At 41.4% G+C, this 18,531-nt stretch overlaps 1 protein-coding gene across 1 annotated transcript in view; it reads right to left on the reverse strand.

Annotated features, from left to right (window-relative positions):
• The window catches only part of ik (IK cytokine), a 47,069-nt gene that overhangs the window by 15,055 nt on the left and 13,483 nt on the right, over positions 1–18,531 (reverse strand). The window contains exons 8-13 of the mRNA XM_043703080.1: positions 16,906–16,952; positions 13,886–14,049; positions 12,403–12,511; positions 9,528–9,573; positions 6,585–6,801; positions 1,816–1,834 (exon numbers count right to left, since the gene is read on the reverse strand). Coding sequence (XP_043559015.1) covers positions 1,816–1,834; positions 6,585–6,801; positions 9,528–9,573; positions 12,403–12,511; positions 13,886–14,049; positions 16,906–16,952 — 602 coding nt within the window. The remainder of the gene's footprint in view (positions 1–1,815; positions 1,835–6,584; positions 6,802–9,527; positions 9,574–12,402; positions 12,512–13,885; positions 14,050–16,905; positions 16,953–18,531) is intronic.

Here is an 18,531-nt window from a genome sequence, read left to right on the forward strand (position 1 = left end):
ATCACAGAAGCGCTTCACAGGAGGCTCCCAAGCACTGAGGATGTCACCTAGACAGGGGACGAAACGTCTGCAACACAAATTCCCAGCTCAACGAACAGAACCACAACAACGAGCACCCGAGCTACAAATCTTCTCCCAAACTTTTGAACATATGAAAGGACTGATACCAACATGGTCATTCTAAAAAATGAGAGACTTAACAAACAATTCAGGTCTTTTTCAATGTATAATTTCAGTTACATCACACTGGAAATTTTTGCTATAAATTCTGTGTCTTACAATCTTATTCTCCACAACCACCTGATGAAGGAACAGCGCTCCAAAAGCTAGTGTTTCCAAATAAATCTGTTGGACTAAAACCTGGTATTCTGTGATTTTTATTCACACATGTGTCAAGATGCCACTTAAATGTTGCTATTGTAACTGTTTCTACCAATTCCTCTGGCAGCACACTTGAGCTGAAGGACCTATTCCTGTGCTGAGTTGTTATCTTGTGACAATGAGGAATGGGTAATGCATGGAAATCTCACCACTGTGCCCACGTCCTGAGAACAAAACATGTCAGCTGCTCAGAGCTGAAGGAGCATCTCCCCTGAATAGCTGGGAATGCTAGTGGGGGGGGGGGGGGAAAACAACACTGTGTCAAAAACGTGCCTCTCGCATCCCCTTTAAACATTCCGCCTTTTACATTAAATCTATGTCTCCAAGACATTTCTGGAAGTCAGAATGTATCGTCAGGATCTGTCCATGCCTCTCATAATTTAGCAAACCTCTATCAGTTTGCCCCATAGCCTCCGATATTCAAAAGAAAACAAACCAAGTTTGTCCAATCTCTTCTCATAGTTAATACCCTCCAAACTAGGTAAGATCCTGTAAACCCAGAATAGGGAAGGACTGCAGCTCTTATTCCCTGAACAAAACAGTCTTTTAATCTGATAACCTGTCAGCTTCTTGGCCATTTTTACTGAGAGCAGGAATTTTATATTCAGACCTGAAAATAAAAAAATTAAACTCTCAATTCTTCAGTGTGGGGGAGTGTCTTTTTACTCCATGCTTCTCTCTAGCCACACTGCTGTTCCTTCTGAACAACTTTCTGTGCTTGCATGGCCACAGGAATCTTTATCAAACTTGTTAAAATCCACGTTGCAAAGAACATTAGTCGGGAACTGAGGGGCCATTCATTCGACGATCAGACGCTGCTGGGTTTGAACCCAAAGACTGCCTGGTCTTAGATGAAAGGAATCCTGTGCAATATCAAATGCTAAGAAAAATGTTGCTGGGGCCATTTCACGAAATGAAATATGAATTAGGTAATTATGTTATTAATTTATATTGCAAAAAGACACACCCACAGTTAAGTGCATACAAGTTTATAAAACAAAAACGTTAATAGCTTTTAACCAGCAAGACATGTCGTAAGGGCTGGCATAGTTTCAATGTCAGAAGTCACACGACACCTGGTTACAATTCAACAGGTTTATTTGAAATCACAAGCTCCCAGAGCACTGCTCCTTCATCAGATGATGTCGTGTGACTTCTGTCTTTGGTCCACCCAGTCCAACACTGGCACCTCCACATTATAGTTTCAATGGGGTTGGATAACCTCTTTTTGTGTTATACTATGATTCTAAACTATGATTCAATGATGGAAAAGGTGCAACAGCATGAAATAACAAGGGGAAAAGGGAAGAGAAAAACGATTGAGACATTCATAAAGTAATCTAAATGTCAAGGCAAAAATAGAGCTGTAGCTCCATGAACTAATCCCAACAGGCCTAATGTGGTAAATCATCCTCTCAAAAAATAAATACTCACCGGTCTCCATGTCTGCCGGCTGTTTAAAACAAAACGGAAACAAATTAGGATTATGAGAGTCAGAATTACTGATGGTACACACACACACATGCTATCGAACTAACAACAACTGCAGAGTCAAAATCACAAATCCCCCTGTAATGCATGGGAAAAATATTATATTTTAAAGAAGCCCCTTCCCCCATTCTGCCTAAGTGTTTGCCACTTGAAAATTATTCTACATATTCCTAAACCACTGCAAGGATTCAACTGAGGCAACAATACAATAGTTTGGAAGGGTCACGAGACTGAAAAATTAAGTCTGCTTTCTCTCCACAGATGCTGCCAGATTTGCTGAGTTTTTCCAGCAATTTGATTTCAGTTTGTGTTTGTTATTTTATTCAGAAACTTTCAACACAACATCCAGTGAGCCACCTGTATATTACATTACATCAGCTTTACCCTTTTATATTTCTCTTATGCAACTTTTGTTTTCAATGAAATATTTTCAGACAGACATAAAAATTTTAAAACTGGTCAATTTTCTCAATTCCTGTAGTCAATTGAGGATTTGCTGTGCCTGGTCAGAAACTGATGCAAGATTCACAATGCAACTGAGATCTGAATGACAATGGCATCAAATTAGGTTCTGCACTGACTCACCTTAATGAATTGCAAACATTAAATAAGGAATCTACACTTGGACATTATTATACACAGCAATACGATGCAAATATGATCCACACACTTACAGGACGATATTTACCGTCTTAATTTTAAACCTCTAAATTAAAGCAAGATACATACATTGCGTGGGTTATTTTCCGAATGGCTGCACTCTCGACAGCAATAGCAAACACTTACTTATTGGGTCTACTTCAGCTTAGATTGCCAATTGCTTTTGTTTGATTTCCCTCCATATGCTTTCATTCTTGTATAACCCAGGAAGTTCTGCTAGATCATTATTGTGGGAAAATCAATTTCAGATAAGCATCAAATCTAGATTAACACACCAAAATGGGGAGCCCTGTCCTTCAAATGAGAAGCTAAACTAAGACCGTGTCATCCTGATCTTAACGGAATGATAAAGAAACCCATTTTACAAAAGGGCAGTGGAGTTTACCCTAGTACCCTGGCCAATATTCATTGTACATTTACCAGTATTAGAAAGAGATTATCTAGTCAAAGGCATCGCTGTTTGGGGGAGGTTGCAGTGTGTAAACTGGTTTCTATGTTTCATGCATTACGGTAGTGACAACAATTCAAAAAACACCTATTTGCTGTAAAGGGCTTTGAGATGTCCTGTGTTTATAAATGTCTTAACTTTATTCAAGACATAAATGAGGTTCCTTCTTTCAAATGCTACTTAAGTTGCATATCCTTCCACAGCCTTATTCCAGTCTATCACTACCAGCTGAAGTCTCTGCTTATGGTCACTACTCTTCAGACTCTAATGTCAGATGGACTCGAATGGATCCCCAGCTTCCACCACCACTCGTACTGTATGTGGGACAGCATCTACCTATCTCACCTCTCTACTGCCAAAAATAATTCTACCTCTTCAATTCAATACCCAAGAAGGGACAACAGTAAAGCAAATCTTCTCCTCTATTCTATCTAAGGTGCTTGCTTGCAAGTTTAACTCAGCTTCTCTCTGCAAAGAGGTTAATATTGCAGGCTGTTGCTGTCTCACAGGGCAAACGTGAGGACTGCAGATGCTGGAAAGCAGAGTTTAGATCAGAGTGTTGATGGAAAAGCACAGCAGGTCAGGCAGCATCCGAGGAGCAGGACAAGCGACGTTCCGGGCAAAAGCCCGTCATCAGGAATAGAGGCAGGACACCTCCAGGTGTGTGTGTGTGTGTGTGTGCGTGTGCGTGTGCGTGTGCGTGTGCTGCTGTCTCACCACTACTGACAACACGTCAATGAAATGCTGTTTCTTTCCCCACACTTCGTTGCAATGTTTTGCTGGTGCTGAACTTGCCAGTAATTCTATAGCACAGGCTCAATACTTGACCAGAAGATGTCAATGAGTGAATACTTATATGAAAATGGATAAATGCTCTGGGATTTTGTATCAGCTGTGGGGAATCAGTATATACAGAAAATTTCCTTAGGAGGCAAAGTAGTGGGGTACAGTCTACAACAGGAGAGGGTGTACAACGGCTGAAGGAGATTATAGACTGTTGTAGACTCCATAGAGGCTTTTCCTCTTTCCAAGTTTTATATTTTTATGGTTCTCTTCCATTCACAATTATGCCATTCCTTTCTTACGAGTTAACACAGTGACTCATTGCCATTTACAGCTTAGATGGAGACCATTTGGTCAATTGTGTCAATGCTGGTCAACAAAGACTTGACCAAATGAATCTAATTTTCCAACTCTTGGCCCATAGCCAAACACTGCTTGAATTTAAATATGGCTTAAATGTTTCAAGTGTTTCTGACTCAACAAGTGACCTTTATTATACTTTGTTTACTAAAAAAGGCAAATCAAACTAATCAACAGCTCCGTTTCTTTATATAGCTGAGACTTAAGGTGATTAATTTTGACCTCAAACTTTGCTACACAGATGCTGCTGTTAGGAAAACAGATAATCTGCTTTACAGAATTTGCTAAATGTTTCTGGTTTGACAGATACCGAAAAGCCCATTAACCTTCATCACAGCTCTGTAACAAAAATGACTTTTTCCTCAATAAGCTTCTGTCAAGGGCTCAAATGACTGACTGAATGGTCCCTTCTCTTCGGAACACTATCGTGAAGTTGTGCAGTGACGTGGGCATTGATCCTTGCATGGGGAAGCAGGACCAGGGCAAGAAATTAGAGACCCTGGTATTTCTCTGGTTTCTGGCTCCTTCAACCCCATGCGTCAACCGTTACCATTAATCCTCCCACTTTACATCAAACAGCAATGGGAACAGGAGTCAAAATATTTCCCAGCCCTTTTCCTGAAGGCTGCTTAAGATTTTCTCAGGGGCTAATCTTTGATGTTTGGGAGCAATGTTTTCATCCTCACTAATTCAGCGATGCAGTGACACATTGTGTGATGATACGATACATTTGGATTTTCAGATGCAGATTCAATATTGTCAATAATTAGCAAGCCTCCAATAAACAAAGTTGCAACACACAAAGAAAGTGTTAATTTCTTAAGACACTATAATGTTTAAATTAACACAAGTCAACAGGCGTAAGTTAGCAAAGGTTTTTTTAAACCAAAATACATGACAGTTTAACAGGAAAAAGCTATCACCATAACATATCTTCCACAGACTGGCAATGTCACAGCAAACATGTAATGACACAATTGGGAGATTCTAAACAGGCAGTTATGACGACTTTTGCACTGCATCTCAGATCGCAATCTCAAGATTTAAACTAAACAACTGGCAATTTTATTTTTTACAATAACATCTACTATGTTTTCTCCCCTGAATATTTATCACCCTAAGCTAGAGATTCCACATTAATTTGCAAGGGATTCATTTCACCAGTAATTTTCATATTTCCTGACTCCCAGTTAGTTGAGTATTCCTGCGTTGACAGGTTTTGCATTCATCTCCTCACCTCTATTTTGCAGTCTCTTGACCTCTTCCATCTCCTCTTGGAAAGTTCTTAGCTTCTTGAGCTTTCTCCCCTCCCCCACTCCCTTGCAGCCTCATTCTTTCTTCAACTCTGCCTTTCAACCTCTATCTCTGCCCCCAACCTCGCAGCCAATCTTTTTTTTTTCTCTCTGTCCTTGCAGCCTCTCTCCTTCCCCACACTTGGAGCACCTCCCCCCTCCCAAATCTCCAACTTTTGCAGCACACTCCTCTATTCCTTGACTTTGCAGGGCTCGCCTCCATCTACCTTTTGCTCCCCACCTCAGTAGCTTCCTCTGCCAATCTTTCACTCCCCGATGACAGGAGACTCGATCTCTGTCTTTGTCTCTCTCATTTCTTCCCCTGCAGCCAGTCATTGTAACCTCCCATTGTTTCTCTGGGCATAGTAACTCAAGACTCTTGCCCTGAACCCCCTCCCCTGTCTTGCTGCTCCTTCAATCACAGGCTGGTTCGGAACAGTGTTTTTTTTCATATGTTCAGTAGCAAGAGGGTGGGTTACAGTGGTGAACAGATAGCCTCAGAGCATTCTCTTCCCTTGCTGTTATTCTAAAAAGGGAGAAGTATTGAGTGTCTGGAAAGATCACACCCCATCACCTAAAAGATACCAAACGAAGGTCCAGAGATACGTGGAGGATCAACACTTTGGCTGCTGGTCTTGAGCAAAGAGATAGTGATGATGAGTGGCCATCGACTGTATTACAACCTTCCAACTCAGCATCTTCCACCTCGGGATCCTCCAACCCCATAGCTGCAATGTGGATTTCACCAGTTTCCTCATTTCTCCTGCCCCCACCTTATCCCAGAACCAACCTTCCAACTCAGCACCGCCCTCATGACCTGTGCATCTTCCTTCCCACCTATCTGTTCCACTCTCCTCTCTGACCTATCATCACCCCCACCCCTACATTGCACTCTCAGCTACCTTCCCCCCAGCCCCAGCCCCCCAACTCCCTCCCATTTATCTGACCACCCTCTCGGCTCACAGCCTCATTCCCGATGAAGGTCTTTTACCCAAAACATCGACTCTCCTGCTCCTCGGATGCTGCCTGACCCGCTGTGCTTTTCCAGCACCACACTCTCCACTCTATTCTCCAGCATCTGCAGTCCTCACATTCACCTGTATTACAACCTCTACTGCTTCTGAAAATGGTTCTTGTGATGGAGTTAACACTGAGTTATCTGAGCTCACCTCATCGTCCACTCTTGGCTTCTCAAAGTAGTTGTGTCTGGACTTTTTCTCTTCGTCTCTTTCTCTTTCCCTTTCACGCTCCCGTTCTCTCTCCCTTTCTCTTTCTCGCTCCCGTTCTCGCTCTCGTTCTCTCTCCTTTTCACGGTACTTTTCACGTTCTTTTTCTCGAACAACCTTTGCAGTTGTTGGCACATAATCACCAATGTCATCGAAGATGCTGAAAGCAAATACAAAAAGGTTCACATGGGAATTCACAATGTTTTGCAAAAAGTCAAGTCTCTCTTTATCAAGAACAATTTTTATATTACTATGCAAAACACCGTGCTCTCAGAGATTTGGGACAAAGTGGGTCGAGTGTCAGGGAACAAGACAGCGAGAGAGAAAGCTTTGATTTAGGATACCATCTGAAGAATCTCATCAAGGTAGTGCTCCCTCAATACTGCAATGGGAATGTCAGCTTAGACTTTGCGTTCGAGCATCTGGAGTGAAACTTGAATCCATGACCTTGACTCAGAGGTGAGATTACGACCAACAATATGGCAGCGTTAACTGATGGATTGATTGTTCAGTATAGAGACTTTAGTTAGTTCTAGACAGAATTAAGATTGTGTGTTCTGGTCTGTCAAGCAATCACTTCAAATTAGATTTAACCTGATAACATTCTTGGATTTAGAAAATATGGTGTATATCAATGATTTTCCATCCTTCAATTTCAGACTTTAGAGCTATAAGTAATGCATACTCTTCATTTACAGTCACTTATTTCATTTGTGAACTGTTGTTGCAACACATTGAGTGAAATCTCGCTCTGCTTTGATTTCTCGCTGGACTTCTCTCTCTCTCTCTTTGTCCTGGTTTGCATTCGTCATCTAAATTTATCTGACATGAAAATCATTCTTTAACAACTGACTTGATTACTTGAAGAAAGAACAAGTGCTTGTCACTAAAACAAACATCCACGTATGAAGACTGCCCCAAGTCAATGGTCAGCTACACAGCATTGGGTTCAGTCAACCTTGACTGTGTTCCCAAACTAAACTAGTCTCACTGCCTGCCTTTGGCCAATATCCCTCCAAACCTTTCCTATTCACGTACTTATCCAAGTATCTTTTCAACATTGTAACTGTTCCTGCATCCACTATTTCCTCTGGCAGTTCATTCTACACACTAACCACTCTGTGTAAAAAAAAGTTCCCCTCAGGTCCTTTTTAAATCTTTTCCTCTCACCTTAAAAATCTGCCCCCTAGTTTTGAACTCCACCACTTTGGGGAAAAGACCTTCGCTATTTATCTTATCTATGTCCCTCATAATTTTATATATTGCTATAAGGTCACCTATGCTCTAGTCAAAAAATTTCCAGCTTATTTTTATAACTCAAACACTCTATTCCAGGCAACATCTCGATAAATCATTTCTAAACCCTGTCCAATTTAATAATATCCTTCCTATAACTGGGCGACCAGAACTGCACACAATATTCTAGAAGAAGTCTCACCTGCATCCTGAACAATCTCAACATGACGCTCCGACCCCTATACTCAAAGGTCTGAGCAATGAAGGCAAGCGTGCTAAACGCTCTCTTAACCACCCTGTCTACTTGTGACACAAATTTCAAATTGAAGAGGAGTAGAGAAATTGTCCTTATTATTTTGGTCAATGTCCTTCCTTTAGCCATCACCAAAAAAAAACACAGTATATGGTCACTCATTGAATTGCTGTTTTTGATTGCTGAAGTTAGGAAGAAGCACTGAAAGGTTATAGCACAGAAAGGGGCCATTCAACCCATCATGTCAGCAATGGCTGAATAAACTAGTCTTATTTAGTTTCAGCATTACACCCCTGCTTTTGTATTCAAAACTTTGCCAGTGGTGGAAAGTATCCTATATACCTCCTTTACTATATTACCTATATTTCTGCCACCTTCAGGGACCTGTCCATATATGCTCCAAGGTCCATCCATTTCTCCACCTCTCTCAATATCCTACCATTTATTACCTTCCTGTTGCTTGCATAACAAAAGTGACTGCACTTCCAGAGCAAGATGTTGTATCAGCTTTGAGTTGGTGAGTAGCACTCTCACCTCAGAATCAGAAAATGGTGGGTTTTAGTCCCAACCCAGAAATACTTGAATACTGGGAGCTAAGCAGATGCTTATCTTTAGTAGAGGGCATATTTTACTATCTGAGCTGTATCTTTCAAATGAGACAAAAGAGGCTCAGACCTTCTGCTCAGGTGGACTGCAAAAAAATCTATTTAGAAGAAAAATGTAGGAGTTCTTCTTGGTGCCCAATATTTATCCCTTAATTCTTACAAAATAAATTAGCGGGTCATCATCACATAACTCTTTGTGAGAGTTGCTGCTATGCGCAAATAGCTATGCTTCCTAAACCATGACGACACTTCGAAGATACTGCATGGACTATAAAACATATTGGACAAAGTAAGGACTGCACTTGCTGGAGAGTCAAGAGTCAAAAAGTATGGCACTGGAAAAGCACATCACATTCCTGATGAAGGACTTAAACCTGAAATGTCGACTCTCCTGCTCCTCGGATACTGTCTGATCTGCTGTGCTTTTCCAGTGCCACACTTCTCGACTACAAAACATATTGGACATTCTGATCCATTGCTGTTTGTAATCAGTCATTTGGAACTTTACAAAAAATATGGCACTGGAAAAGCACATCATATTCCTGATGAAGGACTTAAACCTGAAATGTCGACTCTCCTGCTCCTCAGATACTGTCTGATCTGCTGTGCTTTTCCAGTGCCACACTTCTCGACTACAAAACATATTGGACATTCTGATCCATTGCTGTTTGTAATCAGTCATTTGGAACTTTAAAATACCTGTCCTGCAGCTGCAAAGATCTCTCTCTCTCTCATGCTGTGCCTCGTGCCTCCTAAATAAAAGCTATCCACGTAAAAAAGTACCCAAGTTACCTTATATCAGCCTCAGGCGGTCTCTTGTCATCACCTCCTAATTTACCTGAGAAAAGAAAGAAGGGATTAAAAAAGCAATTTATTACAAAGTCAATTAATCACTGAGACAGCTAACGGAATAGAAATACTTTTCTCGGTTTCATATCTACAAAATTTAGGACCACTGTACTGCAGAAGTAGCACATATCTAGGATAATGTGTGAAACTAAGCTACCAAGTTAGAATAATTCCTCAATTTCTGCACTGTTGAAACTGATTGTCACCAGTTATGAATGTAAATTAATGCTTTCCTGCTGCCACTCAATATTCAATTATTCAGTGTTGTTGAAGGGTGTCCATTAATGGGCATAATTTATCAAGTGTGAAAATATTTTGGCCTCACCCTCTTGTACTGTGCATAACAACTAATGACAGGCTTTTGTTTTTTTGTTTAAAAAGACATGACTTGTGCCTCAAGCGCACATTTTATACTAAGAACACTACGGTGAAGCACTGAGGAAACTCAGGTGAAGGATCAAGTGTAACAAATCAAGACACATCAACAGGACCACACAGTGTGACAAGTGAATTAAAAAAGTATTTTTTAATAAAATGAACAGTACTTAAAGTACATTATAATGTTTAAAAGCAGCATGAAAATAATATCTATGCACTTACTTTAACCTCAAAGTCTTTTCAAGAGAGCGAAACATATCTGAATCTATTGAGAGATGATGGTGTTGTGTTTATCTTGCTGGAGAAGTAATCCAGAGGCTCAGGCTAATGCTTTGAGGGACACAGGCAGCACAGCATAACTAAATACAATTAATAATTCTGAAATTTAAAACCAGTGCCAATAATGGCAAACACGAAGCTATCAACAATTGTTGTAGAAACCTTTCAGATTCCATAATTTTTTTTTAGAAAAGGAAACCTGCCGTCCTCACCTGGTCAGATCCCCAGACCCCCAGCAAAGTGGCTGAGCAAACCACACAGTTCAAGGGGCAGCCAATGTTCACATTTCTCAAATTAAAAAATGTGCTTAGATTTCTGATGACACCTATATTTAAGTTATGTAGCTAATGTCACTAAAACAAACATCCACGTAAGCAGCAGAAGCAGTGATTGGAATCACAGAAATAAATAATGTAAGAGCACATTCAGTTTGTTGCACCTGCTCTGTCTCTTTGAAAGAGCACTCATATTGAGTCACCCCTTCACAGATTTTATCCTTAGCTCTGAGAGGTTGACAACTAACTATTCAATGCCTTTTTAGGAATTAATTATTGCATCTACCGGCTTTTCAGGTAAAACATTCCCGATCCTGACAAATCTCGGGCGTGTTTTTATTTTTGTGCTTTTTAAAATTGTGGACTGAAATGAGAAAGAACTATTTTAAACCCAAAGTTTTAAAGGGTGGCTGCATGTTTTGAAAAGCAAGTAACTTGACACTTACAGCACGTACGGGAGTTCAGTTGGTAGGGCAAGAGACATTTAACATGAGGAACCAGGGTTCAAGCTCCTGTTCAGATGAATTTTTTTATTGTCTTCAAGCAGGGGAAAAGACAAAGTTGACAAAGGTAACCTATTTCAACTTGTTGGAGATTCTACAACAACGGGCATACTCCAGGAATTACAGCCAGACTATTCAGGAATGATGGTAGGAAGCACTTCTACAAGCAAAGGGTGGGAGATGTTTGGAACTCTCTTCCATAAACAGTGGTTGATACTACATCAGTTGATAATTTAAAATATGAGATAGATAAATCCTTTGCTCAACAAAGATTTAAAGGATATGGGACAATGGCAGGCATATACAGTTAGGCCACAGATCAGCCATGATCTCACTGAATGGTGGAACAGGCTCAAGGGGATGAATAACTTACGCCTGCTCCAGTGTTGCTAAGCATCAATCACACAGCTGTTTGAACGAGCAATAATTGAAATTTGGGTTGGAGACACTTAAAAAGCTTTAACTTTTGTGACAACTCCAGGAATAATGAGGCTTAGCTTCCAGAGCACTACCAGAGTGTCGTGGCACAGTAAAAAGATTCCTGCTCACGTCTCTTCGCCAATGATTTTAAATCTATGACCTCTAGTTATTAACCCACCAGCCAAAGGGAACAATATTTCTTTACTTATCAAAATCCTTTCCTCCATCTTGAAAACCAGTTCTGCCATCTTCACTGTTCCAAGGAGAACAGGTCTAGCTTTTCCAAGTTCTCCTTGTAAATGAAGACTCTCATTCCTGGTAATATCCTGGGAAACCTCTTCTGTACTCCAAGGCCTTTAGATCTTTCCCAAAATGCTGTGCTCAGTAAAACACAGGCTTCGAAAGCCTGCAGCTGAAACTTGCATTTTGTGAGATTGTTACCTTTATTGTGGTTCTGTTTGCCGAGCTGGAAATGTTTGTTGCAAACATTTCGTCCCCTGTCCAGGTGACATCCTCAGTGCTTGGGAGCTTCCTGTGAAGCGCTTCTGTGGTGTTTCCTCCGGCATTTATAATGGCCTGTCCCTGCCGCTTCCGGTTGTCAGTTTCAGCTGTCCGCTGTAGTGGCCGGTATATTGGGTCCAGATCGATGTGTTTGTTGATGGAGTTTGTGGATGAGTGCCATGCTTCTAGGAATTCCCTGGCTGTTCTTTGTTTCGCTTGCCCTATAATGGTAGTGTTGTCCCAGCTATCCCTAGTAGCCACACACACAGACGACAAGCAACATGAATTCGACTGGGACAACACTACCATTATAGGGCAAGCCAAACAAAGAACAGCCAGGGAATTCCTAGAAGCATGGCACGCATCCACAAACTCCAACAACAAACACATAGACCTGGACCCAACGAACAGAACCACAACAACGAGCACCCGAGCTACAAATCTTCACACAAACTTTGTTACCTTTATCTTTCTTCTTCAGCTTCTTGTTACGAGTACCCTGACGCAGGTAGGACAGGATCTGAGTCAGCTTATTGATCACAATGTCATTTGTGGTCAAGGTTGTCTGTGCCTGAGCAGAAAGAACAGACGGATCACAATAAGGTGAATAAGTTACATCAAAAGTACAAAGCAAGCAAAAATCAACACAGGACACAACTCCCATGAGGGACAAATTTCTCAGCATCAGCACAACTGGCAGCTAGCAAGATATTTCTCTGCACCTTACAGACTGAATAGAATTTTACTACAACTTCTCGTTGGGTTTGCAGATATTTTGTAGAAATACAAGCTGCTAATGACATTTAAAGCATCTGAAATTTTTGCGAACTAGTGGTTTTAAACTTAAACTCAATTACTAGGGTATGAAGATGAAGCTGGATAAAATGAACTGGGAAAATAAGGGGTAAGTCAGAAGAAATGCAGTGGTAGACATTCTGCACATATTTGATAACGTTTAGCAAAGATACACTCTACTGGGAATGAAAGGCTCTAGGAGCCGGATACACAATCCATGGCTGAGGAAATTAATCTGAAAGTAAAAATGTACAATTCTATGATGATTCATGGTGGGTCGGAAGATCGGACAGAATTTAAAAACTTGCAAAGGATGATGAAAAATGTAACAAGGAAGGAGAAATTAGATCACAAGAGAAAATTAGCTAGAAATATAAAAACAGTTGGTAAGAATTTCTGTAAGTCGTTAAAAATGAAGAGTTACGAGAGTAAATGCTGGTTCTGCAGAGAGTGAAGCTGGGGAATTAATAACAGAAATAAGGAAGTGGTTAATATGTTGAACATATGTTTTGTTTCTTTCTTCACTGTAGATGACAGAAATGGTAGGGAAATATGTCTAAATCAAGAGAAGGAAGGGAGGAAGGAACCTAAATCAACCACAATCACCAGAAAAGGGGCATTGAGAAAACCATTAAAACTAAAGGCTGACAAGTCATTAGGACCCAATGGATGTCTTTCTAGGGTGTTAAAAGAAGTGGCTGCTGAGGTAGCAGATCCTTTGGTTTTAATTTTCCAAAATTCTCTTGAACCTGAAAATGGTTTAACTCCTTTATTCAAGGAAGGAGATAGAAAAATCGTAAACTACGGGACAGATCAGTTAGTTTAACATAAATAAAATGAAAAATACCAAATTCTCCTGAAGCGATTATAGCAGGGCACTTAGAAAATTCTAATACAAAGTACCAAATACATCTCCATTAATTCTACTCTGTTACCACGACTTATAGTTTCACAATCATGTTACTGCATTTCATGTCAGTCAATAGGGGGTACCAGGTTGCCCTTAAACATGAGTGTGTGATTGAGACAGAAGTTTTGTATCATTCTCCCAAAGCCCACCACTAATGTAAACCTGCGCAAGGCCTCAATGCTCCTTTAAGATCTGTTAAGACAAGTTATAAACATCTGCTATTGTATGGCTGATCTTCACCTCCATTGTAGGACAATCAGCTTTGCTCCTGATTAATGTTGTAGGTACATCTGTGTCTGCGTACTCGTCATCCAGATCCACAACATATGCCATGCGCCCTGGCAAAAACAGCTCATTTCGTTCTTGGGGCTTCATTTTAAACAGGATACGGTATGCGTTACGCCCTGGAAAGGAACAAAAGACGGAGTTGATAAGTTTAAATGCTGCCTTTGTAACTGAATCCAACATTGCTGATAAAAATGTTCAATACTGGTGTTGGTGTGCAATGAACACAGACTGTGATACTATGGGGACTAGCTCAATTAGTACAGCACATGGCCAGATAAGGAATATACTGATTCTGATGTAGATTGAGGTGCTGTGCCTATTGCAGAAATATCACAGTCACCCAGAGACTCGGATTCGATTCCACCCTCGGCAACTGTGTGGAGTTTACATGTTCTCCCTGTGTCTGTGTGGGTTTCCTCCCACAGTTCAGAAATGTGCAGGTTACGTAGATCGGTCATGCTAAATTTCCCATAGTGTCCAAGGATGTGCAGGCTCGGTAGATTAGTCGTGGGAAATGCAGGGTTACAGGGATAGAGTAGGGGAGTGGGTCTGGGTAGGATGTTCTTTGAAGGGTCAGTGTGGACTTGATGGGCTGAATGGCCTGCTTCCACACTGTAGGGATTCTATGACTCTATGGATTCTAAGAATGCCGAAGAAAAGATCACAGAAGCGCTTCACAGGAGGCTCCCAAGCACTGAGGATGTCACCTAGACAGGGGACGAAACGTCTGCAACACAAATTCCCAGCTCGGCGAACAGAACCACAACAACAAGCACCTGCGCTACAAATATTCGCACAAACTTTGAACACCTACGGGCGAGAGACGCTAAGACAAGCCAGGAAATGGTCACCTAGACAGGGGACGAAACGTCTGCAACACAAATTCCCAGCTCGGCGAACAGAACCACAAAAACGAGCACCTGAGCTACAAATATTCGCACAAACCTTGAACACCTACGGGTGAGAGAGCTAAGACAAGCCAGGAAATGGGATTCCTGTGCCAACCGCCTAAGAAATGCCGGAGAAAAGATCACAGAAGCGCTTCACAGGAGGCTCCCAAGCACTGAGGATGTCACCTACACAGGGGACGAAACATCTGCAACACAAATTCCCAGCTCGGCGAACAGAACCACAGCATTCTAAGAAAACTTCAAAGGGAAGTTTTTTAAGTATCAGCCTAATTTCTTCATTACATCACTCATGGCGTTCTATTAATAATGAATGGTTGCTGTTATGAAGGGGATACGGTCAATTCCGATATTCAGTCAGATCGAGGCCTTCAATACCTCTGCCTAACAAAAATCTATCAAACTGAGTTTTGAATTTTTTTTCTCAACTCCCCAGCCTCATCAACTTTTCTTGAGGAAGAGGGGGCTAGATCATAGTGCAGTGGGTGACATAATGGCAAGGATAGGTGACTGGCTTGCTAACAGGAAGCAGAGAGTAGGAATAATTGGATCCTTTACAGGCTGGCAGGTGTCAAGTATGGTGTGCCACAAGGGTCAGTGCAGGGACCTTAGCTCTTTACAAATTTTATAAATGATTTTGATGAAGGAATTGAAGGTATGTTAGCTACATTTGCTGATGACACAAAGATCGGTAGAAACGTAAATTGTGGAGATGATATAACAAGCTTACTGAATTTTGGGGATAGGTTAATCGAATAGGCAAAGGACTGGCAAATAAAGTACAATGTGGAAAACTGTGAAGTTGTCCATTTTGGCTGAAAGTATAATAGAAGCATATTATCCAAATGATGAGGGGCTACAGAGCTCGGAGGTAGAGACTGATCTGTATGTACTAATGCATCACAGCAAATAATCAGGAAAGTCAATAGAATCTTACGTCTTATTGCAAGGGGAATTGAATTCAAGAATTGGGAGGTTACACTTTAGTCATACAGAACATTGGTGAGACTGCATCTTGATTCTTGTGTATAGTACCAGTCATCATGGAAGGACGTTCATGTTGTGGGAGCAGTTCATAGAAGGTATACACGACCTATACCTGGAACGGGTAGATTGCACTATGAGGAAAGGCCTGATCACTATCTTTTGGAATTTAGAAGGATCAGAGGTGACTTATTTGAAACAAACGATTGTGAGGGGATTTGACTGGGTGCATGCTGAAAGGATGCTTCCTCTTGTGGCAGAATCCAGAACTAGAGGTCATATAGGTTGGACAGGCTGAGCTTGTTTCACGTGGAGTTTACAGGAGTGAGGAGTGACTTGTTTGAAGTGTTTAAGATCCTGAATGATCTTGACAAGACAGGATGTAGGCAAGATGTTTCATCTTATAAGTGAGTCCAGAACTCAGGTGGGAGTGGATTCTAAAATTAGGAATCGCCATTTAAGAACAGAGATAATGAGAAATATTTTACATGGAAGTTGAAGTGACTTTGGAACTCTTGAGTTCTCCAAATACAAATAACCTCCCTTCCAATGCCCCGCTCCCCAACCGGCTCTCTTTCCAGTCCCTCTCCCTCCCAACCGGATTCATTCCTCCCCTTAACCAACCAGGCTGTAGCCTCTACCTGTGTTCACCTACCCCTACCTCACCCACTCCGTCCCTCTCTTGAACCCCAAACTCTCCCCCTCCCTTTATCCCCTTACACACACCCCCAGTCCTGAAGAAGGGTTATCTTCAAAATGTTGATTTCTCCACCTCCTGATGCTGCCTGGTTTGTTGTGTTCTTCCAGCCTCCTGCTTGCCTACTTTGGATTCAAGCATCTGCAGGTTTTTTTGTCTCTCATTAGGCAGTGGAGGCAAGGTCATGACCTTTAAATCAGTGGTGATAGTTTCTTGTTAGACAAAGGGATTGAAGGGTCATTGGGGGCAGACACAAACAGATCAGCCACGGTCTTATTGAATGGCACTGCAGGCTCAAGGCGTGAAATGGTCTATTTCTGCTCCCACATCAGGAGCACTGATAACACATATGTGCTATGGTGTCCAAAGCTATTGCTGCTTACCTAAACGAGTCTTAAATTCAATTTTGTTTTCTGGATCTTCATCTTTTCTAAGAGAATTAGAAATGCATATTAATTAACATCCATATTGAAAATAACCTGGGCAATATCCAGAGAGGATTATTTCACTTTAACATTCAAACATCTAACCAGTTCCCAGATAGGCATTATTGAAAACATTCAAAGTGTCTCTCTCTTTGGTCTGGTCATGTATATAACTGATTATCAACTAAAAGTTACAGATAGCACCAAATAAACCGTGTAGGCAATTCCTGGTACGTAGTGTCAGAGGAACCGAAGGAGACCATTCATCTCAAATGTTAATTCTAATCTCTCTCCCTCTCTGCACCTTCTCTGCAGATGTAACACTGTATTCTGCACTTAGTTCTGCATCAAGGTAGCATTTTGTATGGTATGATCTGACTGTCTAACACTCAAAACAACACTTTTCATCATACCTCAGTACATGTGATAAAAATAAATCAATCAATAAATCAAATCTGTTCTAAAATTCAATCAGGGTTTGTGAAACCTGCATATTAATCAATCTACACATGTTGGTTCTCTATCAAAATTCTGTCACTGTTAATGAGGGGAGGCAATGGTGCAGTGGTATTATGTGGTTGACTCTTAACTGCCCTCTGAGCAATTAGAGATAGGCAATAAATGCTGGTTTGGCCAGTGACGCCCTCATTCAGGGAATGAATTTTTTTAAAAAAACTGACATTTTCTATTGGCCCCATGCCTTAAAATCTTTTGAAGGGGAGAGAGTTCCAGATTTCCTCTACCCTTTCTATGAAGTTGTGCTGTCTGACATCAATCCCCAATAAAAACAGGAAGTGCTGGAGAAACTCAACAAGTTTGACAGAACTTGAAGTGAACCTGTGTATCAAAGATGAGCCATTGGACTCAAAATATTGTCTGTTTCTCTCTCCACTGCTGCGGCTAGACCTGAAGAGTTTATTCAGCACTTTATTATTTTTATTTCAGATTTCCAGCACATTGCGTATTTTACTATCAGTCCTGAATTTCTTGGCTCTAATATTACCCTAGATTTGCACAAAGGAACAGTTTATTTCCTTACTCTTCTAGACCCAATAGACTCAAGTCCAGTCCGTTCAACCTTTCCTCAAAAGGCAATCTGCCCATTCCATTAGTCTGGTAAAACTTCTCTGAACCATACTGTACAAGAATGGTAACTACCAACAAGAAAATAAACTTGGAGAGCTACAGGGAGAGCGGGAAATGGAATTGGCTGGAGTGGTCTCCCGAGAGTCAGCATACTCTACATTTCCAATCTCTGACCTCTGGCCTCCTACCTGCCCTCGACCTCTTCATAGCCAACTGCCGCCGCGATATTAACCGCCACCTGAACTCCCCCACCCATCTCACCCTCTCCAACCTCTCACCCTCGGAATGCGCAGCCCTCCACTCACTCCGTTGCAACCCCAACCTCACTATCAAACCAGCAGACAAGGGAGGCGCGGTAGTAGTTTGGCGCACCGATCTCTACACCGCTGAGGCCAAACGCCAGCTCGCAGATACCTCCTCCTACTGCCCCCTCGACCATGACCCCAGCCCCCACCACCAAACCATCATCTCCCAGACCATCCATAACCTCATCACCTC

Source organism: Chiloscyllium plagiosum, chromosome 14 (assembly GCF_004010195.1).
Source record: "Chiloscyllium plagiosum isolate BGI_BamShark_2017 chromosome 14, ASM401019v2, whole genome shotgun sequence".
NCBI lineage: Eukaryota > Metazoa > Chordata > Chondrichthyes > Orectolobiformes > Hemiscylliidae > Chiloscyllium > Chiloscyllium plagiosum.